Here is a 24,186-nt window from a genome sequence, read left to right as displayed (position 1 = left end):
AGTCAAAACATCATGATGAAGGTGTGATACATCAATCACTATACAGTACATTATCACAATTTTATGAAACCATGCATTGTACTGGATGCAAAGTTGAAAAGTAGTATGCTATCAGTTAGACAAGCAATCTTTGTAATAACGTAGTTTTGAGATAGGATATGTTAGGTTTCAGACAAAAAAAGATGCTGTCTAAATCAGTTCCTGGGAGGGCATGACACTCCCATCATCCGTGACAACAGCCGTGTTTGTGACAGAACACAATGACTTTCTTTTTTATGGAAGTTCACTGACAACATTTACCTCAATTGCAACTCAGAAATACATGCGGTTGGTCTTATTTCAGAGACAAGTTCACTTCTGCAGCTTTCAGGGATAATACATCATGCAAACTCAAGAGTCAAGTTTACAGAGCCGATTCTTTAGGGTAATTCTTAACATGCTATGAAAACCGTGGAGTTCTTTTAAAACAACTTTACATCTATATAGCCTTTGTTCAAACAGGTGATTTCCTGAGGTGCATAATCTCACCTTCAAGAAAATTCTTCTTAAAAAAATAAATAAAAGCCACGATTGTCAAACTGTACTATATGCCGAAAACCTAAAATGACTGTTCAAGTGTCAAGAGACATACAAGTAATTTTAAGAACAAGGGATTTTAAATTATAGACTTATCAATTTACATTTGAAACTAGTACAAGGTAAACAGGGAATATGCCTCAGCGTGCCCTGAAAATTAGCCAAAACATTTTTGACCTATTTTAAGTGTCAGCACATGATGCTGTGTGGTTAAACACCTCTGACATTGCTTTGGAGCTCTTGGCTAGAGGAATTGATTGATAAACTAAGGCCTCCGCATTGCTCTGAAGTACATCAAAAGAAAAACTGTTCACAGCGAATTATTTTGCTTTTACATTCCTTGTTAAATCTCTGCCAAGGAAATGTACCTTCCTACAAAAACATGCATTACAAACAATTAAATACTGCAATCAGCAATCTCATCACCTAGCCAGCTCAGAAGACAGTTAAATGCAGTGTTCAGTGGCTCGGTTCTGGAGTGCTTCTGGGGAGGAAGCCCAGTCTGGTAGTAAATGTCTCGCACTATTATTTTATAATTCCTGAGAAAATAATATTTTATAACATGACTCAGTCCAACAGAAGCACCACTCCAAGGTATTGCAGCAATACATATGAACGTAAGAAAGGTTGTAAATGAGAGAAGGTGATTTGGCCCGTCTTTCCCGACTGGTTACTAGTAGTTAAATAATGTGGGGATCTCATCTCACACCCTAAACAATCTGAATTAATTAACTGCTGACCCTTCAGAAATATTACATTTCGTGTGACTTTCTCTGAAATCCAAATCAGTAAATCTGATGGATGAAGCTTGGGCTAGCCTGTCATCGGAAGCACAGGTCAGGAATAGATGATGAAGTCCGTCATACAGACAGACTAGGAAATTGAATTACCTTTCATTACAGGGTGCAAACTGCTGTCCCAGATGGTTGGGGAAAAAAAAACACGGCTAAAGCGATCACTGGCTTATTTATTCTGTGCGGTGATGAAAGGATTTCAGTAAATGTTTTACTGTAAGATGACATGGCATTGCTTACTGTAAAACAATTTCATTACTAATTAATAGCAGTATGGTCAGTGCAGCTACTCTTGAGCAATCACTTCAAAACCAGTTCTGGATGGCTGCTGTGGATTCCTCCTAATTGGCAGCTGCAGGCGAGGTCTTTCAAACATGCATTGTTACTCATTTTCCTGGCTTCATAATGTGCCCCGGCTGCTCTCTGTGTCACCTCACAGCACCGCGGCCACACGCAGGCACACGACCCTTCACCGGAGTCTTGTCGGAAACCTGCCTGCGTGTGCAATTAATCCCACACATCAGCTGAGGAGAGTAAAGCGCTCGTTTTTGCCTGTATCTGAAATGTTGAAATGAAAAAAAAAGAAGCTGATTTGCCATGCCGTCGTAACTCATCCCAAGTCCCGGCTCATCGGCGTGGCGAGGGGGACAGGGCGCCGGCGCGGAGGAGACGCCACCTGCTCGTCGTGTGGAGGCCTACTTACGGTCCACGTGCTCCAGCATGACGGAGTAGAGGAAGTCCCTCGGGGTCATGTAGGGCTCCCCCTCGTACAGCACCGAGGCGAACTGGTCGAAGCGCAGCCGCCGGGGGGAGAACAGGCTGTCCTTTCGGCTCTGCGGGGTCAAGGCAGGGAGAGGGCGGTCAGAGGAGGAGGAGCGGCCTGCGGGCACAGGGTCTCATGTACGGGCCACGCCAGGGGGGCTGCGGGCGCGTGGGGGTACCGCCCCCCAATCTGTGCCACCAGGACCAGCCGCCAGCTGCGGTCACCATCACGGGCCTCCAGAGGGAAGCGCGGCGTGGCACTGAGGGACACAAATAAATACCGCCCCATGTTTCTACCACCCCCAGCACCCTTTTGCGTACAGCAGGTACGCAACCTAGCGGAGGCGGTAAAGAATAATGAACTGGCCAGCTGGGCTCTGGAATCGCGTATTAATTATCGCAAAGTCTCACCGCTGACGGGGAGCTGAGCGCCTGGCCCGTCACAGCCAGGGTCTGCAAACCGGCTGCATCAGTATATATAGGAGGCACCCGGAACACGGCAGAAACAACTGGTTTCTAAAACGACTATACCCACCTCAAACGCACAGAAAGGAGAATATTCTCCCAGTGCCGGCCGGCCTTTCATTTCTTAATTAAACATGGGAAAGAAGGTCCCAGAGCTTCACCAGTTTAGCAATGTGCAATCATCACGGTGAGATCAAAGCGAAAGCCAGGAAAGGGAGTACTCCCAGCATAGGCAGCAGAAGTAGGTGGTGTCCTTCCCTAGGATAGAAACCTCCCTCACACTTGCATCCTCTTTGCTGGATGCATTGCTGTGAAGGGTGGCAGACTGCAGTGGAAGTGCAGAGCTAAAATAAAACCCATACGGAACTCCCTAGGTAAATGTTTCAGGGAATATTTTAAGCCATCTTCCCTAAGCTCCAATTATGGACACCTACTTCATGCGGCCATCGCTGGGGGAAAGTACAGCAGGTTGCTCAACAAGGCTGTTGAAAAATAATGTGGCAATTTGTGTCAGATGCATTTTCCTAAAGTATCCCCATGATTAAATCAGTGTGCCTGAACTACAGCATGGAGGGAGAGGGGGCGGGGAAGTGACTTCACCCATGTGCCGTAGCAGAATGAAAGAAGGACGTGCCTACCACTTCTACACAGAGCAGAAAAACACAGACCGCAGTATCCACTGCGCTCAGGCCCACTGCAGTGGACAAAGACATCACTGGGATCTGATTCAATATAAGCAACCGCAAAAACCCAACACTTCAGCTCTCACACCACACAAACAAAACTGAACTGCATTTCTTTAGCATGCAAAAAGCTAGCTTTCCATGGTTTTTAAACATCCCCTTTACTACTACTCTTGCTGTACTTTTAAAAAACGTGGAGGTAAATACAGAGTTTCCAAAGAATATATCACTTAATCATACTGTCATTTAGAGTGCTATAATGGATTCTGTTTGACTTCAGTACAAAGGACATTTCTGGACTGGCATTCCTTAGTACACACCTGCTTTTTGAGAACAGTAAAAAATGTACATGACTGTAAAATGTTGTAATGTTAGAAAGAATATAATATTACAGTGATGGAACCCATGCTAGATATTGTAGGAGAACATACTGCATAAATAGAAGCACAGCAACATAATTCACTTTCATTAAAGCCCCCAATTTGTCAGACTCTTTTGACTTTATCAGTGAAGTCTGTAGCTAAAGCCACAACCTAAAGCCCTTTGCAACAGAGGCTTGAGCAGATTCATTTCAACAGCTCTGCATTTACAAAGCAAAGGAGAAAAAACAAATAAATGGGCTATTCATTCCCAGCTTTGAGGTCACTTCTATTCAACAGCCAGTGCCAAAAAGTTAAAAGAAAATCTTGAATTAGTTTAATCTGCTTTGCAACAATATTTTCAAACCACTCAGCTTCCTTACAGACTTCGAGCTATTGAGCGAGACGAAGTACAAAGTTAATTCTTTAGATACTGCACGGCGCAGGGCATTAGTTTAGTTACTTAATCATGGGCAAACCCACAGAAAGATGGCTTGGCAGACAAAGTGAGCTGATTAAACAGTGCGTAAAAGCTGGGACTGAATGGTACAGCAGCAACTTAAAGCACAATTGCAGGACCAGTGCCAGTAAATGAAATGAGAAGTGAGCTCCTGACAGAGCCAGACTGGCATCTGGGGTCTTTCAGAATCGGCGGGGAGCTCGGTAGGGGGGGGGGGGGGGATCTGTTTGATTGCAAGACAACCTTTTGTAGCCTTTGGAATTAACCTGAATGTATCAGCAGATAAAAGAGGACAAATCAATTAATGCAAATATTTTAGCTGTTTAATGCGATGGTGCAGGCACTATACAAAGCACACAAGTGAACACTTACCCCAGCAGAGGGGAGGCCACCATCCTTAAATCATAACCCTCCAAACCATTTTGAACTGACCACAATTAACTCATTCCATTCTGCTGTGTAGATATCATTTGAAAGGACAAAACTGATAACCCTGAGCCTTCAAGGACCAGTGTGCCAGCCCTGGCTTAGCTGAACTACTGAACTTTTTAAAATGATGAAACTCGCTATTGATCTTCCATCTTCAGAAACGGGTGATTCGTGGGCGACCCGTAAGGCCTGTCCAGTCCTGATCCAGGTTTTCATTGCAACTCAACTCCTAACGAGCCAAATCAGCTAATGACTGGCTTAACTGCAATAATTTCACAACTTTGCCCACCTGCTGCTCCTGCAGAAACCCAGAAAACCTACAGACACCTTGTTGCAAAACAAAGTACCACTATGACAAGGTAAATGATGAGGAAATATAAATACCACTAGGCTCAAGTGACTCTAATGGGGGGGGAGATCAGACAAAACCTCTGTACATCGTACCTCCTCCAAAAAGCAAAGAACATCTTAACCCAAAACAAGAAACATATACTGTATCTGAAAGCATGCGAGTCTTGTGGAAAAAAATGAAAATTAACAGCATGGCAGATATGATTATGTGTCCGTGTGGATTCAGTGAAGTTTCCTGCTATCAGAGGGCACTGATAATAGAATATCACTGATAAAAAACAGGTCTGCTCCACATTTTTGGTGTACGTGATCTTTTTTTTTTATTGGGAGCACTGCAGAATGCAGTTATTGTCTGGTCTCCAGAGCTCCCCAGTTCCAACCTGGATGGTCACTCTGCCTCAACATTGAATCAATACACCTTGCAACTTCTGTACTAACTGCATACCTCCGGGTAAAGTCTAAGGGCAGATTGTTTGAAAAGTAGGGTTTCCAGTCTTGTGGATTAGAAAGGTATGTGATAAGGCATGGTATATCAGACAGGAAGCCCCCCCAGGCCCTTGTGGCTGGAACGGTCTGAGTTTCCGACAGGGTAGCTACAAGCTGCCATAACGTTTGCGTGGACTTTTTTAGCAACAAATAAAAAAATCTGTCAGTATTCTAGCTGACAGTACAGAAGCCGCTCGTTTCTGAACGCTAACAGTGAGTTAAATATATAAAAACACGTGTGCAGGGGAAGACCCAAGATAACATACAGTAACTGGATGATGTGAAGTAAAAGGTCACTGCCTAAATCAGGACAGAAGACTGTGGGATTCTTCCAAGAATATGAGAAGAGTTTTTATTCTGTGTAATACCACAGGAGTAGGAGCTGTAAGTCTTATCAGTTGATGTTTTTTTTTCTCTTGAAAAAGAAGCTATCCTATTCCACACAGGATTGCAGGGGGAGGCTGAAATGTAGCAGGCTTGCTTTTCAGAGCCAAGGAGGTACTGAGATTAAAGAGGGTTATAACAATTTCAGAGCAATTACAGCAGTTTTACACCTACAAACAATGTGGAGAATTTATGTAGCTCTGATACAGCCAGTGACCTGTTGGACTGCTACTCAGCATTGCTCTGAGTTCAACACACAATAAAACAATTACGTGACAAATATGACTCTGCTTATTAACACAAGGCATATTTTATATTCTAAATTCTAAATCTGTTATACATTTTTTTCATACACAAAATGTGAGGTTAACCCTTTAAATAATTTAAACCCAATCAATAGATTCATTGGTAGCAAAGCAATTTCCAGTGGGGGAAAAAAATCAATATCATTAGAAGAACTACATTGCCGAAAGGAAATGTGATAGACAGGTTCTCCTGCAATAACTGAAACTCTAAGAATAACTGTAGACATTTTTTTATTTTTCCTTGAGCAGCAAAAGCCCATAATAATTTAGAAAATGCTCAGTGACAGACCATAATAATGAGTATTATTACTATGGCTGGGTGTTCATGGCAGATAATCATAAAAGCCTGCTTACTTTATATTGTACATTAGTGTAATTATGCTGAGGGTTAAATATACTGCAGCCCCAATTCTTTAAACACAATATTTTTCATAAATGTGACACTGGAAGAACTTTAAAAGATCACTGTTTTCTTCTACTCTGCTTCAAAACATCATAAAACTAGAGTGCCCCTCATTCCTCTTCCCAAAATCCAGCTACAACACTGTTAACACTCTCAATCCACTCGGTAGCAGAGACGTTTAGCTGTTAATACACAGAATGTTTCTGCATGCACCTACCTGCCTGTGTGGAAAACATGCACTTCAAGACAGGAATGTTTGCTTAGCAAATCATTAAGCAATCTCTTGGAATAATGCAGAATTGCTTTTAGGCCCCACTGAAGAAAAGCAAAGACAAACTGACTCCTTATAAGGAACTGCACAAAAATACTACAATATCAGATCTGTGTTTTGGGAAGCCTGTGTACAGCAGTCACTCTATAGAAGGGAGCTCTGTCAGAAAAGCAATGTTTGGTTATAATGCATTCCAAAGTGCATTCCTTTTCCAATGCTGAGCTCAATGTGCTACATGAAATTTTGGCTCATGGCATCCCAGTGTGTTACAATATTAACACTGAGCTTGTTTGCTTTCTGCCAAAGAATTTGCAATGTAAGAGCAGGGCACACTCCATTTCTCACTCATTCTCAGGTGATGACATGGTGTATTTTGCCAAGGAATTCCAAGCATCTGATAAACAGCAATAAGATAACATATAGTAATGTCACACCTGATTCTCAAATGATACATTTCATCAATGATTAATGCAAAAGCCTGCAGGCCAGGGACTGCACCATATCTTTCTGGGACAAGTAAAGGAAAGCACAAGTTTTCATCTGCAGCTTGTTCTTTATTAACCCACGGTCTAAAGAAACTTCCTTCATAAAACTCCGAAGACTTTGGACTGGACTCTCGGTACAAAATTTATACCCTGTGTTAATAAGTCTTAAAACTAGTCATTAGCCCCTGTCTTTAGATCAGTTCAGTATATTTGTCATATGAACAAGTGCAATGGAATGTTTATTTGCATGTATGCTCCAATATAAAGACATTTAAGGAATCACCAAAATCATCAACACAGAACAGCTGCAGCAACAACAAGTTGAAAAATATACAACTGTAGATAAAAGAAAAGCAGAAGTTTAGAAGAACTAGATTGCAGCAATATGAACTGCATGTGGTCTAACAGTATTTTAGCTTACAAAGTGTCACAGAACACACAAAAAACCTTCTCCAACCTTTCAAAAGCCCATTAACTCCTAATGTTCCACTCTTCTCTCAATCTCAATCCACAGCATGTGGCACTAAAGATTCTCTAGAAACCGGGCTCTGACATGTTTTAGACGGTGAGCAGTAACTCTGGAGAAATCTAAGACAGTTCAACCCAAAATGTTATGATTTCATAGAAGAATTCAGACTAATCTATACCACACTTACCCCCTTCTTCCTCACTGTTTTTCCCCTCTATGTATATATATACACAACTTATCAGTACCCACTGCTGTGAAGTAAATCTGTTTAATTGTATCTTGAGCTTTTGAAAACTGCTTACACCACTTTCAGGATTGAAACGTCACAGCTCTCCTGAGCTCTTGACTCCTTGACTCTGGGCCATCAGGAAAGCCAGAGCTATTCAGCTACCCAATGAAATGCTGAGAAATCTATATCTGTATATGCGTGATCTCCTGAATCACAAGTCCAGGACACATTTCCACAGCACAATTTCTGTTCCTGTAGACTTCAAAATCATGAACACGTCTAGAAAGCCAAGAGGCAGAATAACTGGCGTGTTCATGTATGTATCTGAGACCCTTAAACCTCAAGTTTCTATAAGCTGGACACGGAAACAATGGTTATACACAAGAATATTACGAAAGGTACAAAGGATAGGATGTCATGATTCTTCTTAGCAAGCTGGACGGGTAAATTGGGGTACTTGGAATTGAACTAGGAACTGATCTGCAGTCAAATGATCTACAGTTTCTAGTTTCATAAACTTAACGTCTGCTACAGTAGCTGAAGGGAATTCCTAAAACAATATTAAAGTACTGTATTATTGTTTTCTTTTACAGTAAGCCTGTTTCCCTTAAAAGTCCAGTTTTTCTCATCTCTGCTAGGGGGCTTTGTGAGTACAGCAATTTACTGGGGAGACACAGGCAGGTCGTTTGAAATGCCCTAGGTCACAGGCAACATTTCAGTAGATAAGCTCAAATTTATTGTGGGTTTGCCCAAAAGAAGAGAAGAAAGGCAAATGATGAAGATGGATACTGCCCTGAGAATAAGGCATTAAAGAGAGGAAATAGTACATGCTACAAGGTCTGCTTAACTTTGGTCTCCACTCAAGAACGACCCTAGGCACACTCGTTTCAATCATGTTTAATAACTGTAATGCATTCCAGCACTTAAAAAGAATACAAACTCATTTGTCTTCATACTGTTCCGTTTAATTAATCACACACAACCGCTTGAGTGAAATGTGTAAATGGCAGGCCCCTCGTTAGGGTTCTGATTAAATTCTATACAAATTGTTTTTAACTCTTCGCCTCCTGTGGACGACAAGGAAACGCACTGCCTGAGCTCCTTCACCGGCAGCCAAAACACAAAGGTCAGGAGTTCGACAGCTCGTGTTAGTCTCCTACTTTAGGCGGCTCTGTTATCACTCCCACTGTATTTGTATTCATACTAGAAAATTCAATGTGAACAGAGTGTTGGATGAAATACTTCAGTGCTGTATTTTGCTCTAAACAAGCCAAGGGCCATGATTCAACATGAGGAGCACGTCAACCACCTCCTCCAGCACGTTACAGCTGTTTTTTTTAGAACTGTAACAGGCTGGGGGTATTATTGAATAACAGCACTGTAAAAGGCCCAGTTTCCTGGGTGGGGTACACAGAGAGTGAGGACCCCACCACCACTAAATCAATGAGGTTTCCTGGGCTATGGAGGACAGACCTGCCCAACACCTCATCTAGGTAAGTGTCAGGAGTACAAGTGCAGCTGTTTGACCTGACCTTCTGACCCCGAGCAAAACGAGCTGCTGCGTCCTCCAAACGGCAGCCTCTCAACAGGTGAAACGCCTGGTCACGCTCAACAGAAACAAACGCCATTACACGCCACAGGCTCTTTTTCCTGAACTTAACCTCCGACCCCGCAGTGCTGGCGGATGTGCCGTCAGGCCAACGCGGCCCGAGGCCCAGGCTGGAGGGTCAGGCCGCCCCTCCTGACGCAGAGCAGGGCGGGCAGCGCTCACTGGGGGGAGTCCCGAGGTGAAGCTGAAGGCTCCGTCAGGTCCTGCTGATGTATTCCCTGCCAACTGACCACACAGTCACTCCCGGGCTGCACAAAGGTGAGGATGTGTCTCCCACAGGTGATAAATAATTCAAGGAAAAGAGCAAAGTGTCAGAACTATCAGGAGATCAAGGAGAGGAACAAGCCAAGGCAGGGCTTAAAAGCTTTGCTGCTAATCGAAGACAGATAATGGTTTCTGGACAAAGGCTGCTCCAGGGCCCATGAGTAAAACCAGTTAAATGATGTCAGTAGAGTCTTTCCCATCACGCCTGACAAATCGTGGTTATTAACTCCTTAGAAAGCACCCCACCAAGGTAATGATCGTTGCACTGGCTGACATGAAGGCCACATGAAGAGCAATACTGAAATGGTTAATGTAGTGAAACTGCACTGCAGGGAAGAAGGGGAAAAAATAAATGGAAAAAACATGCCTCACAATGATTCCCCGACGCATTTTCCATGCAGAAAAACAAAAATAGATAAATCATGATCCCTTTTCTACTAATGACAGCTGCCAGGGTACGACAAAAACTTCTAAAGATGATTAATTGACTGTTGGTTTAATTACTTCATCGACCAGGACCTTGCAGTCAGAAGAAGATGGTATGCATTTATGTGAACCTGAAACAAGCACGTGTTTTGCTTTAAAAGGAAGAGATTGCAAAACTGCTCTGGTGGATATCTGAAGAGGGAAGACAGCAAAAGACAAGCCCCAATCAAGGTTAATGTACCTGTAGAAGAGAAAATGAAAGAGTGTCTGGCATTTGCTCAAATGGATGTGATGGAGAAAAAGTGAATGATTTTTCCTCTACTACTACTTTACCTGGTTTGCCCAAAACGTTGCTTCTGTTATGACTGTACTTTGGAAAAAAGCTTCAGAGAACCTCAATACTTAGAGAAAGAGGTGGACAGACTACAACGTCTACACCTTTTACCCAGGTTTCAAATGGCTTCTTCTGCTCACCCATGTTGAGGGAGAGGGGACTCATATGTACTGTATAAGAGTCTCCTACAAAACACATGAACCTTTACATTCCTTGAACACAGACTACGAATCTTGGACTCTAAGACATCAGGAATAATAAATACAGAAGAGGTGAGAATATAAAGCAGCTCAGGTCCGAGATTTATTGTTCTTTAAAAGAGAGAGGTGAAAGTGAAGAGGTGGACACAGTTGAAAAACAAGGATGCAAATCATTTAGCAGCTCGTCTCAGATGAGTGGCCTTCAGGAGCGGCAGAACAGGACTGAAACAATCTGGCTTTCTTCAGCTGTGCCACAGGGAGCCGAGCAGACACGTCTGGTTACGCTAAGCAGAAAGACAAGTGGGACTGGCATAAGGAAATGTATGTATAATATGAACATGGTGAGGGTAGCCAAAAACATGTTTAAACGCAGGCAGTCTAGAACAAATATATGAAAAACATTCATGTGCAATTTTAAACAATCCATAACCATGGCAGCCCAAGTTACAGACAATTTACCGATTGGTTTCCATGATAGTGTGGTGCTTTGGGACAATATCTTCGGCTCAGCCAACAGCAGCACAATGAAATGGATTGAACCAGAGTATTGTTACAAAGGCAAAACTCTGGGGTATGGCTCCACAGCAACACGTCAACAGACGGTCATCTTACGCACTGGAGCAGCAGGAAAGGCAAGTGGCAGCCCTCAACCTGAGACTACAGGCTGATTACTGTACTAGACGGGTTTCACATACTGTTGTCGTCACAAATGTAATAATAATAATAATAATAATAATAATAATTGCTTACACTTATATAGCGCTTTTCTGGACACTCCACTCAAAGCGCTTTACAGGTAATGGGGACTCCCCTCCTAATGTCTCTGTACAAAACGGAGTCATTTCTTTCCGCCTTTGTCCTGACCCAGACTGTTGTGCTGTAGGACTGACAAGCTCTGTTAATTTTGAACAGCCCTCTGGGAGAAATCCTATTCTCTGGATGATCAGTCTAGTAGAATTATATCGCTGCGCTAAATGTGGGACTTCAGCCAGTTCGTTTTCCTTTCCCTTCACCACTATTTAAACCTAAACTGTGCACTGACAACAGTGCCGCCTTGGCACGGATTGCGTCTTTACACTACACACTCCAGTATCTCGGCAGATTGTCAGATTTATTCTTCAGTGCGCTGGTAGCCTTCATCGGATCCTTCCAGATCTCCAGCACCAGATACTGGAGTCACACAAAAATCCGTGCCATCGTATGCATCTTTGTGAAAGCCCAATTTCATTTTGATTGTGTGACATATCGTTTTAGCTTCACTATTAAAATTCCCCTTCTGTTTTTCTAAGGATCAGGAATAATTCCTCTGAAACAGGACAGAGAAGACATCAGATTCCTTCAGTAAGCCCCCCCCTCCCTTCAAATCCTGGTCCTCCCAATATGACTCTCAAGTCCTAGATGAGGGCTTTCTCTCCTGATCTTCAAATACATTCCTGGTTAACATCTCTGCTTTTGTTTTGGGGAGGGGGTAGAACTTTCCCTTCTCTTTTTGGTGCTCTGAGATTATGGCACAGTTTTGCCCGTCTGCTATATTTAAGTCTGAACCACTAAAGTATCAGTAATTACAGGGCACTACACACAAGCTGCACCAGCATTAAAAAAGAAAGAATCAAGGTCAGGAATATGATTTCAGTCTGAAGGACTTCACAGCGATTTACTCAAATTACATGGAAAAGAAGCTGCATTAGGTGCACAAGAGAGGTACCGTAGATGTTAACCAGTCCAATGAAAAAAGAAAAGCAGAATATTATTATAGAACAAGCTGTGTTTGTGAACTATTTTCAGCAATGGGTTACACAGTTCCATTACAGTAACCAAACTCATGCAATGGCTGGAAAATGGGTTATAACCTCTGATTTATTTTTTACTTCTTATGCTGTTTTTTAGTTCAAAGGACTGATTTTTCTGTCGGCACTGCTCTGCGTGGTCTTTAGCTGTAGGCATAGCACAAAACATAAAGCAGGTTTCTCACAGATTGTGTCCTCTGGTTTCGCAGGAGGGAGGACCCAGGATCTGGGTTCGGTTCAGTCACTGAGAGGTGAACAAAGAACTGGGACCGGTCAGGGGAAGAAACACGCGGTTCACGCAGAACATAAGCTCCTGAGAGCCTTAGCTACGCACCTCATGCAACCACTAAATGAAAAAAATGTTTTATAAATAAACAAACACAAAATAACTGGCGTTATCATAAAACAATTAAAAATTTAGCTTGTATCACAACGTTGCAAATGGAAAGAAAATAACATGAATAGCGAATTAACTCAACATTTATACATATTTATGTGCTTTATGGGTGAGTAATTGAAAGATTCAAAATGGCTGTCTGATAACAGCCAAACATATCTACTGATTTTTGGAACACATGTGCAAAATACATGTATTGTAGCAGGAAATACCTCAGCGTGAAGAAAATTACAGCATCTGACTGAAATTTTTTATTCTAGAATTCTACCATTTATGGGCACAAACCTGACATCTGCACCCAGACCAACCTTGAGGACTGCAGTTTGGAGCCGTCTTCTGGACTCCGGTCATGGGTTTGAATCCTGTGTGGGACACTGTTGTATCCTTGAGCACTTATTTATTTCACACTGCTCCAGTAAAACGCACACTCAAAAGGCTACATCGTTCTCCATTGGCCTATCTGGATAGATAAAGTGTAAAAAAAAAGAGGACATGCATTTAGCTTAGGAAAGAGATCAGCCGGAACAAAAAAGGTCTTCGAGTAAGCGACTGACACAGGTTTTCAGATTTAAGCCCCATGCACACAGCAGGTTCAAGGGTCACTTTGAACTTTTGAATGCACTTAAAAAGCTGCTGCACTTGGAAAGCAAACAGGGACGAGTACTGCAGGGTGAAAGAGGTGTTGCACGTGCAGCTCTGTGCCGAGACCTTCTGACGAGCTCAGAGTCTCAGAGGAGGCAGGTGCTGCAGCTCACCGCCTCCACACAAAGCACCTCGTGCCTCTACCCTCCCGCAGGGGTCTGAGGCTGGGCCATTAGGGGCGGAGGAGTGTCACACACCTGAAGGAGGCTCCACAGCCGAAACGCTGTGTTTCTTTTCTTCTCTTTCCAGCACGGAATAAACCTTTACTTGTTCCATAAGCTCATATACATTAGAATTCTCCTACTCTCATAGGACAGCAGACAACACAGAACACCACACAGCGCAGACAGTAGATTTCGTTACAGTACGTTCGTGCACGTCCGTCAGAATCTCACATGAGCACCACCCCGGAGAGCCGTGCACAAACTCCATCAGCACCGGGCCACATGGTTCTTAATAGGAGCTTAATCGCGAGCAGTGATCCCAAGCCAGTATCTATCCTGTATCAGACAAACTCAAACCAGAGGTGAGAGCTGTCTCAGGTTTAAAATGAATTTGGCCTGGGAGCCAGGTTTTACTGCTCAGAGGAAACAGCAGTGGTAACACAGAGGTACTGCAGTATCATACTTTATCAACTATTAGTTGGACAAGATTATTTAAGAAGATTATTTTTTAGCATTTAAGAAAGTAAAGAGTGCCTCACTGCAAATGCATGCCAAATCTGCTATGCACAAGAAAACTATAATTCAGCACTTCTCTCTGTGGAAATAATTAACACTGACAAAGGTTTTGTTTCAACTATGGGTGATCTAACATGACGTCAGCTAATTCAAACTGTTACAAAGTGGAACACATAACGATCACATCACATTAGAGAAGCTTCTCCTGTCCAAGACCAGTCAAAATACCACCAATCATCACAGCTAGTCTATTTAGTGTCATCACTAACATTACAATGTTTCAGGAAAAAAAAACTCAGCAAAAAGAATGGAGAAGAAAAGTAATTCTACAAATAAATGACATCACTGGTGCTTAAACTACTGAAAAGTCAATTTAGGTCTGGGCTGACAAAACTACTGACAAACTGGTTGTATTGAATGGGTAGTGATAGCATTCAAGTACCTCATTTTAAAAAATCAATCACACAGCTTCACCAAATTTCCTATCAATTTCATGTTAGAGACAGAGCTGGATAACGGCAAATCTTTAAAAATGGACAAGGATCATTTCACACCCAAAATGCAAGAAACCAAAGGGGGCATAGGGAGAAATTAAAGGGAGGGCCACACCGTGTCTGTCTGTCACACTGCTTTAGAACATCTGTACAGACATATACTGTATGTTATGTGTCTTTCTGATGGATGACTCCTTTTCCAGTACTTCAGTAGAGGGTGTTGCTTGTGTACAATGACAAAGCAGAGATCTAAAACACTTCAGCCTCTGAATAATCAGAGGCAAAGACACAAAATAGTTTTTGTGTCTTTTAATGCCAATTTTTAATGCAAACAGATATCAAAGAGATCCGCACACGGGGGGGACTCACATCACTCCCACTGAAGAGCAGCCCCCCTGCGCAGCTTATGCGGGGAGGAGAGAGGAACTGCTGCAGCACTTGAATTCAGGGGGACCTTTGGGAGGCCTGATGTTGTCTGTCCAAGCCCAGTGGAATACAGCCAGGACACTGGGGTTCACACCCCTCCTCTTACAAAGATAATTCCTCGCTGGCAATGTGGACATACAGTACAGGCCACGAGAAGTCTTTTAAAAATAAAACACCTTATTAAATAGATATTTAATAAGGTGTCATTAAAAAAATCTATTCAGCGAATACCTAAAATCACGGGCCTACTGCTTCACATTACAGAAATTTACTACTGGTTTCAATTTAGTGTGCATGTGTTCTGCTGTATTAAAAAACCACAAGGGTCCGCAAGGGTCTGTAGTACTTTTCATTTGCAGAATTACAAAAGAGCGAAAACGTTACAAATGCAGCACGCAGAGTGGCAGTGAGAGACATGGCGACAGCCTCTGCCCCCCGATCTCCGAGTCACATCAGCTCCCCGGCCAGCAGAGATGTGCACTCAGCACAAGGAAGAGATGATCACAGCAGCTTTCAGAAATGACTTGTTTTTCAAAGAATTCGTTCTGAATTAAATGTCTGGATTTGACTGCTGGATTTTCTTTTTGCTCTCACATTGTAAGGAGCATTGCATCCTATAGATCTTATCATCAGGACTCAAAGAAAAAGCACACTCAAAAACAGGAATTAATTACAGCCAGGCAGGCCAAATTACCAGGCGACGCATGTTACTAATTATGCTTGGCTTACCGATTGGAAGCCTTTGCTTTTTAGTGGGGACAGGTAGAATAGGGTTAGTGTCACTTCCACAATCCCTTTCGGCACTTTCCCACAGCAGGCCGGTCGGACCTTCACATACCTGGACAGGAAGTTGCTTTTTTCATTAACAGATTTATTCACTTGGCGCTGAGCTGCGAAAATGGATTCTGTCCTCCCCCCCACCCCGTGTGTGAGAGGTCTCTCTCTGCCGGCCCGTTCCGGCGGAGCAGAAGGTTAAAATGCAGGCTGGCGCTGCCTCTGTTCAACAGCTCTCACACCTCATGCAGAGAGGTTGGTTCCCAAATTGAAGAAAGCACTCCCTGATTTATAATTCCCAAGCACTTCACAGGATCACAATAAATCTGGGACAGACCATTACAGCCCCCCCTTGCTCGGCTGCCCCGATCAAGCACACCGGTTTTAAAAGGAAGAAAAAGCTCCCCCCCTAAAAAAAAGAACAGGAGCAAGTTAATGGTTAGTAGTGAGACTGAAGTACTTCTTTAACAAGCACTTCAGGCAACACTTTGATCATTCATACCAACTTTACCCTGAGCCATTAAATCATTCCAAACTATGCGGCGTTTTTATCTGCCAGTGCGGGGAAAGTGTGCTCTCCTGCAGCCAATTAGGAGCTGCAGACGTCCGGGTACGAAGCGGTCTTCTGCTTCACCTGTCGGGATGGGAAAGCCCAGTTCGCTTACCTTAGCCAGGGGTATCTGGCGACGGCAGGCGGAGAGAGTGGCGGGCCCACACAGCTGGTCCTCACGGCAGAAACCGGAGCGCTGGAGCCGGGGCCGCGGAGCCATCTGAACCACTCAGCCCTAATTACTGGAGATATACTACAGCTCCCATTATTTTCAATAACCTACAGCAACAAAGCTGTTTTCAAAGGAAGTTGATCTAATTGGGCTGACCCTCCCGGTATGATATGCTTAGGGACATACTGAAGACAAGCTCCTTAATTGGTGTGTTTTAAGAACAAGACATCAAAGCGTGTTCTTTAATGCTTGCATTGTGTTTGGATGACGACATGAGCGCAGCAGTCGAAATGCAGGTTGGAGATGTGGTGCGTCATGCAAAATCTCAATCCACAGTGCTGAATTCAATCTGCTAAAGGCATATCACATGATACTGAAAAAGTATCGGTTTTCCTTACATTACCACACACAAAATGACACTTCTTTCCATTCTGAACCTCGGTTCCCTAAACCCTCATAACCAGCATTTAAAACTATGTTGTTGTTTTTTTGGCTTTTAAATGAATGACGGAAGTACAGTATTAAAACAATTTCTCTGCCTTTAGCCCAGAAGTAGAAACTGGCCAGGTCACATCAGGAAGGATAGGAGCTGTCCTTTCCCCACACTTTCCCCTGATGATCCAAGGAAAGTGACACAAAACCGTTCCTATTCCAAGTTGGCTTCAATGTTGAATCTTCTGAACAGCCCGCTGAGGAACTGTGGAAGCAAAAGCTGCTAAAGGACGCGGGGTATTTTTGAAATTTCGGAACTACTCCTTTGATCGTAAAATTTCCACAAATCTGAGAAAAGATGGGTCTTTCTCAGAGACACACTGCAGCTCTGCACTGGAAGACCATAAATCACTGAAATATAACAAACGGTCAAGAGATCTGAACAGCCCTACCAAAGGGAATAGTTTTAACTGCCATGGAGATCAACATCCCAGCTGTCGAGTGAGGTATAATCTGCATTTAAAGCCAAGCCAATTAGGCAACCAATTAATTTGCTCTGTTTCTCTCTGTGAAAAAAATGTTCAAGGCATACTTGGAATACCAAGAGCAGCAGGATCATCCCCAACTATTTTAAACAAAAACACCTAGAGATGCACTCGTGCGCCACAACATACCAATAAAAACATTGTATGGGGTGCCTTGTAAAAGATGATCAATCTTTATGATCGCCTAACATTTATCAGGCAGTATCTGGTTAAAAAAATACAACTTCAGGCTAATATGTTATTGAGGAAGTCTGTTAAAGCCAACTACCCCCTTAACACTGGTCCCCAAGCAAACTGCACGACAGAGGTCTCTGTAAGTTCTGAAGCCTGGCATCTTACAGAATTTGTCAATTACTAAAGGCATTTGGCTGATGCTTTTATCCAAAGCAACTTGCAGTACACGTGCACCCGTTGATACAGCTGGGTATTTTACTGGAGCAATTTGGGTCAAGTACAGTATCTTGCTCAAGGGTGCAACAGCAGTGTCTCACCTGGGATTTGAACCCTTATCAAATTTCCGTAAGTGTTGCAACAAAGTTTTTATCATTTTACTATACCACTTTTCACTCACATATCCTGAAGAGGATGTCATTTGTTTAACAGAATAAAAAAATTAAGAACTTAAAAGATCTTAGGAAAGGCATAAACAATTAATAGGTCTTAAATGTACAGTAATTAATGCTCTCTAACGTTAAATAATAGAGAATTTCAATCAATCCAAAGAAAGTATTTTCAAATAAAATACTTTTAAAATATAATTACACTTACTTTAGGAGAATCGTAAAACTAGTTTAAATTTGTTCCATTTAATCACCTTTAATTATCAGGGATTAAGATGCTGCCAATTTGCTAATGGGCTCAGTGCAGTACATCCAGTTCCTATAACGTGTTCGATCTTTTTTCCTGCCAAAATAACTTCCATTGAGCACTGAAAAAGAGCCAATATTTGTTTTTGTAATTGAAGGACAAAAATATATCTCTTTACTGTCACATTTGAAGCATGGGAGAACTTACAGACAACTAGTGCAGCAATTGATGCATAAGGTTTAGATCTTTGCACTCAGACGTTTATCAAAAACCAGGACAGAACTTGAAGGGCCCAAAGCTTCTTATAATACTGCCCTCGCCCATTAGGAGAAGCTTATTTGCTCTTAAAGCGAGAGGCCAGTTTAATCTCCACAAAGCTTTGTGGCAATGTCAGCACTGAATGACGCCATGACCTAATATTCGGAAATTTGAAATTCAGTGCTTCCTCGTTCCAAACGATTTATGTGGACCTTAGCGCAAATTCCTGACCTGAAACGAGAGAGGAGCTGTATTACAGCTATTGCATGTGCCCTGCAGCAGCTCAGCTGGACAGTACAAAAGGGCACTGCAACGCACATCCCCGAGGCCATGCTTTCGGTGTTTGCAGCACCGTATACAGTGGGTGTGACCAGGCCTCTTCCTGAGGGGGTCAGAAGAGCTGCGTCTGGCGGTGCTGCTGTGTGCCAGAGACTCGCCCTCACGCCCGCCCAGGAGCGGCGCAGCCCGGACAGCCAGAGCGCCGGGACGACTTCCAGCCCCGCCTGAGAAGGCAGAGTGTTAGTTATCCCAGACCCCAGTCCCTCAGAATCCTACAGAACAGCACCCGCGGAACCGGCACAGACCCCACAGGAGCCCCGCTGAAACGGACCCACCCTGGAAACCCTGCCGAAACGGCTCAGCTCGATTCCAACACAACTGGCAACGCCGCCGCAGTCTGGGAGAACAGTGTCTCGACGGAAAATATACTGACATCTGGTGTCTTTCATTAGGCATTTTTCTGAAGACAGGTTCCCCCACAATCTGCTGCCATTCTAATCCAAAAAATGACAATAAAACTACATTTGATGGAGGAAAAAAGTGCGAAGATCATAGTACACTGTGTGTGTGATAATTGAAATTTTTCCAGTATCTCAGAAATGCTAAGGTTTGATAAGAGCCCTCGGTAACCAACACCTACAACTGTAAATATTTTGACACAGGATTCTGACGGATAGCCTTGGTGATCTGGACTCTGTATCCATCTCGCCGTGAGCGGCTCACAGCGCGGCGGCCACCCTTTAATACTCTGTTACGAGCATCGCACACACTAAGAGAGACTGGGATCAGGTCTTGTTTGTTTAAGATAACAGGGTTTTCAACTCGTCACAGTAATGTGGCTTCTGCTACCAGGAGGGTCCGACTCCCCCCAACACACTTGTGACCTTTAAAGACCAGCCCAGGCTCTGCACAGCTCCAGGAGGGCAAGTCAGGTACTACAGCCCCTTCTGCCCTTCCTGTTTCCATACTGCCCCCTGTGTGTCTCCTGCGTGTGTGTGTGTTGTTGCGTGTGCCCCCTGTGTGTCTCCTGCGTGTGTGTGTGTTGTTGCGTGTGCCCACTGTGTGTCTCCTGCGTGTGTGTGTGTTGTTGCGTGTGCCCACTGTGTGTCTCCTGCGTGTGTGTCGTTGTTGCGTGTGCCCACTGTGTGTCTCCTGCGTGTGTGTCGTTGTTGCGTGTGCCCACTGTGTGTCTCCTGCGTGTGTGTCGTTGTTGCGTGTGCCCACTGTGTGTCTCCTGCGTGTGTGTCGTTGTTGCGTGTGCCCACTGTGTGTCTCCTGCGTGTGGGTTGTTGTTGCGTGTGCCCACTGTGTGTCTCCTGCATGTGTGTTGTTGTTGCGTGTGCCCACTGTGTGTCTCCTGCGTGTGTGTTGTTGTTGCGTGTGCCCACTGTGTGTCTCCTGCCTGTGTGTTGTTGTTGCGTGTGCCCACTGTGTGTCTCCTGCCTGTGTGTTGTTGTTGCGTGTGCCCACTGTGTCTCTCCTGCGTGTGTGTTGTTGTTGCATGTGCCCACTGTGTGTCTCCTGCCTGTGTGTTGTTGTTGCGTGTGCCCACTGTGTCTCCTGTGTGTGTGTGTTGTTGTGTACAGTATGCCCACTGTGTGTCTCCTGTGTGTGTGTTGTTGTGTGTGCCCACTGTGTGTCTCCTGTGTGTGTTGTTGTTGTGTGTGCCCACTGTGTGTTGCCTGTGTGTTGATGTTGTGTGTGCCCACTGTGTGTTGCCTGTGTGTTGATGTTGTGTGTGCCCACTGTGTGTTGCCTGTGTGTTGATGTTGTGTGTGCCCACTGTGTGTTGCCTGTGCTGCTGTGAGAGACTGGACAGGACCTCTGGCCTTTGCCACAAGAGAAACTGCATGAAATGTGGGACAGACTGGAGTGGGGTGCTCTGAAAGATCTGTGGGTTTGAAGGCTGTGTTGCCTCTCACTTCCTCTGCTGCCCTGATATGCACTCATTTACAAAAAAACAAGTGGACAAGTAAGACAATTAAAGAATTTGTGTGGCAGGGTAAGAATCACCTTTTGCTCACTTTCAGAAATCTCCAGCTGCTTGTCAGACAGATTTATATTCTCACAATATGCCAACATCTCTGTTAATGCCACCCCTCCTGCCCCCAGTAAATAAGAACACAGTACCCAACTGGCACAGACACTTGGCAGGAAAACTGGAGCTGATCAGGAGCTGATAAGAAAAACAAGAAAATAACCATTATAACCAGTTTTGACTCCAAATCTCAAATGCCACATTCAAAACCTGCACTTAAAAATCTAAAAATCAAAGGTCCTGCAAATACTGTATACAGTTATTACTATACACTGTATGTACAGCCACATACAGTGACCTACAAAAAGTCAGATTGGTTTCTTTCAACATTCATATGCAGCACACACTCTTATCTTTCCCACTTCCTTATTTTACATTATAACATAGAAATAATGGTTCTCTGCAGAGAAATGCAGGCAATTAAGATTTTATCTGGGTCCGGTGCCAATTGAAAGAACAATTCCCAAGCAACAACTCTCGCAGTTAGGCCATCAGAAAATGACTACCGCCGTTTCCGTCTGCCTTATAAACTCTTCTACTGCTTCTCTCGGTACCTGCCTAAATCTCCTTTATCCGACCTGACGGCTTTGCTGCAGATCCTACAGATTTTTCTTCTGAAACTTGACAAAAATAATAAACAGATTGACCCTGCTCTGACAAAACATGATAAGGCCCACAAACAAGGCAATAAAACCACATACCACTCATAGCTCGGATGGGTTTGATGTAAAGCACTGGACATTAAATCACTATTAAATACAGTAGTAATGCACAGATGCGGGCACTTAGCTTCATGGTGAATTAATTTATTGCCTGAGCGAAGCACAGCTCGTTGAGCCCTTCTGTTTTATGTCCAGGGTGCTTGACTGGAGCAGTTCTATGTGTAGTCCGGCGTTTTGCAAAAACACCTCCACCAGCCCGGTGCTGTCCAAACACAGTCCTGAAGTCCTCCTGCGCCTGCAGGCTTTTGGTCCAACTGATGAAGTCAGCCTTCCGAACCTCTGAGACAACCATTTGCTTTAAAACCCAGTTTCGGTGGCTCTTCAAATACAATGAGAAGTACTGAATGCTATTAAAAATTAGAATTAACTCTTAGGCTTTCACAGTTCCTCTCCTTTAGGTGCATTGCTTCTATTTGGAATTTAAACAGAGGGTCTAGAGGTCACTAAGATGTTTATAATGTGAGTGGCTGACAGTGCGGAGGCCATATTGATCGTCCTCCAGGTCTTCTTTAGCAGACCTCATGTGTCAATGCAAGATCCAGGCTGTTGAAAAAAAATCATTAAAGATGCCCATTTTAGTTTTGTGTTACCCCTTGAGTGTTTTTACTGAAGTAAAGGATCGTTTAATAGTGAAGGTACAGAGTCTGTACCACAGAACCCTGCAACACTACTGGGGGTGATTGGTTTATTCTTGACTCGAGGGAGTTGCTACCTTGTCTTTTGGAACACCTGGACTCTGGTGTTGGCTTTGACAATGCTGGGTAATTCTACTTTTGAACTTAATACACACGGGTTAATCTTAGGAGGGCTTTGTCAGGGTCCCATTCTGGGCCTAGTCAAGTACTGGGAAGGGAGTCCTCCACAGAAAAATAGGTTGCTGCAGCAGCAGGTGGTGCTGGTGGACCAGCAGGTGTCGCCCTTGCATCTCGACCAGAATTTCCAAACAGTTTACGCCACAGAGGTCCTGACTACTTGGTCATAAAGGGAGGGGAGTTAACCCAAGTGTCCTGGCTGAATCCCACTCTGGACATGCAGATTCTTATCTCCAGGAAGTCTGAGCTTTATTCAGTCTGTGAACTAAATTCTTCTCCACCTGATCTGCTGTGTAACGGGGCTGCGAGTGCAGGACAGATGCCACATGTCACCAAGTGGAGCTGCATCTCAGTACTGGAGGAACTAGATCCCCCCTGTTTCTGAAGCACCCTTGGGATAACATGCACCATACAAATGCAAGTAAGAGTCAATGAACAACTACCCGTTTAGTAAACGTGTCACACTTTTAATTCTTAACTCCTTAACTAACACTCACAACTCAACAAACAAAAGTCCAACCATCGTAAAACTTGTGAAAAATGAAATAACACGTAAAGTACTATTCGGAGCTTAATATCACAATAATAAGACTGGAGGAACAAGCATCTCAAATGGGAAGGATGCTCAAATGGGAAGCGAGGATTTCTTCAGGAATCACTTTGATTTTTTAATCTTCTTGTTTCATACTGCCGAACCACTGCACACACAAGACCTACACGCATGAAAACACGAGTTTCCTCCTGAAAGGCTCGATGGATTAGAAAACGACAATCCAATCCATCCCTCTGAATAAGAGCCGAACACCTAATCCCTCCAGATCTGCACGGGAGTACTGACTGGTGGTGAAGGAGCTGCCACACAGGCCCCGCCAGACTCGTCCAGGCACTTCAAGAGAGGCTGGGGCTATAAAGGACTGAGTCGACACAAAAGCAGTGGAGCTCAGCTCCTGATCCTGAGCCACCCCACAGGCGGCCCGGCGGTTTGCCCCTTGAAATGAGCTCATGCTGTTCTCCCCCTCTAAACTACCAGCGCTGCAAGAAACGCGCACAGTGTTCGTCAGCACTACAGCCAGCAAGCGGCCCAAACTCCTCTGCGCGCTGCCCCGCGCTCCGTGGGCTGGGCCGAGGAGGTTGACAGTCAGCGCCCTCTGCTTTCATCTTCTCTGAGCCCCCGAGCAAAAAGTGCGTCACTCAGCCCAGACGTCAAAAATCATCTGGAATACGTGACACCGATACACCGCTAAGATTAGTTCACAAGTCCCCCCCCCGACTACCTTTTAATCTGTGCCATCTACAAGCGCTAGATAACAGCACATTATAACACCAGCTCTCAGCCGCAGGTAAATCTGACTGTGATTACGGCTCTTTCCTGTTGACTCACGGCGAGCAGTTACATCTCTCTGTTAAGCAAGAGGACGACCTATCGTTGTGTAACCTCACTTACTTACATCTACAATGAAACTGTTTAGTCTATTTAAGGCTATTAAAGTATTTCAACGAAGTATGAAACCCAAGTGCCCAAAAAGGAAATCTTAATTTGACCTTCTAGTCTGAGACAGCTGTAAAAGCATGGATTTCTGATTCTGTGCGAGTGTGTGAACATTGTTCGCACACAGCACAGACTCAA

At 43.9% G+C, this 24,186-nt stretch overlaps 1 protein-coding gene across 6 annotated transcripts in view; it reads right to left on the bottom strand.

The window, feature by feature from the left end:
* The window catches only part of micu2 (mitochondrial calcium uptake 2), an 87,154-nt gene that overhangs the window by 34,632 nt on the left and 28,336 nt on the right, over window positions 1-24,186 (bottom strand). For 4 of the 6 annotated variants that reach the window (XM_069189825.1, XM_069189822.1, XM_069189821.1 and 1 more), the window contains exon 2: window positions 2,074-2,203. In XM_069189825.1, coding sequence (XP_069045926.1) covers window positions 2,074-2,122 — 49 coding nt within the window. In that variant the 5' untranslated portion in view covers window positions 2,123-2,203. Of the gene's footprint in view, window positions 1-2,073; window positions 2,204-13,236; window positions 13,389-24,186 lie in introns of all 6 variants that reach the window. The other 2 variants (XM_069189824.1, XM_069189823.1) reach the window with 1 other exon arrangement.

The sequence above is a fragment of the Lepisosteus oculatus genome, chromosome 5 (genome assembly GCF_040954835.1).
Source record: "Lepisosteus oculatus isolate fLepOcu1 chromosome 5, fLepOcu1.hap2, whole genome shotgun sequence".
Lineage (NCBI taxonomy): Eukaryota > Metazoa > Chordata > Actinopteri > Semionotiformes > Lepisosteidae > Lepisosteus > Lepisosteus oculatus.
Note: the sequence above shows the minus strand (reverse complement) of the source record. Positions and strands in the feature narration are given on the sequence as shown.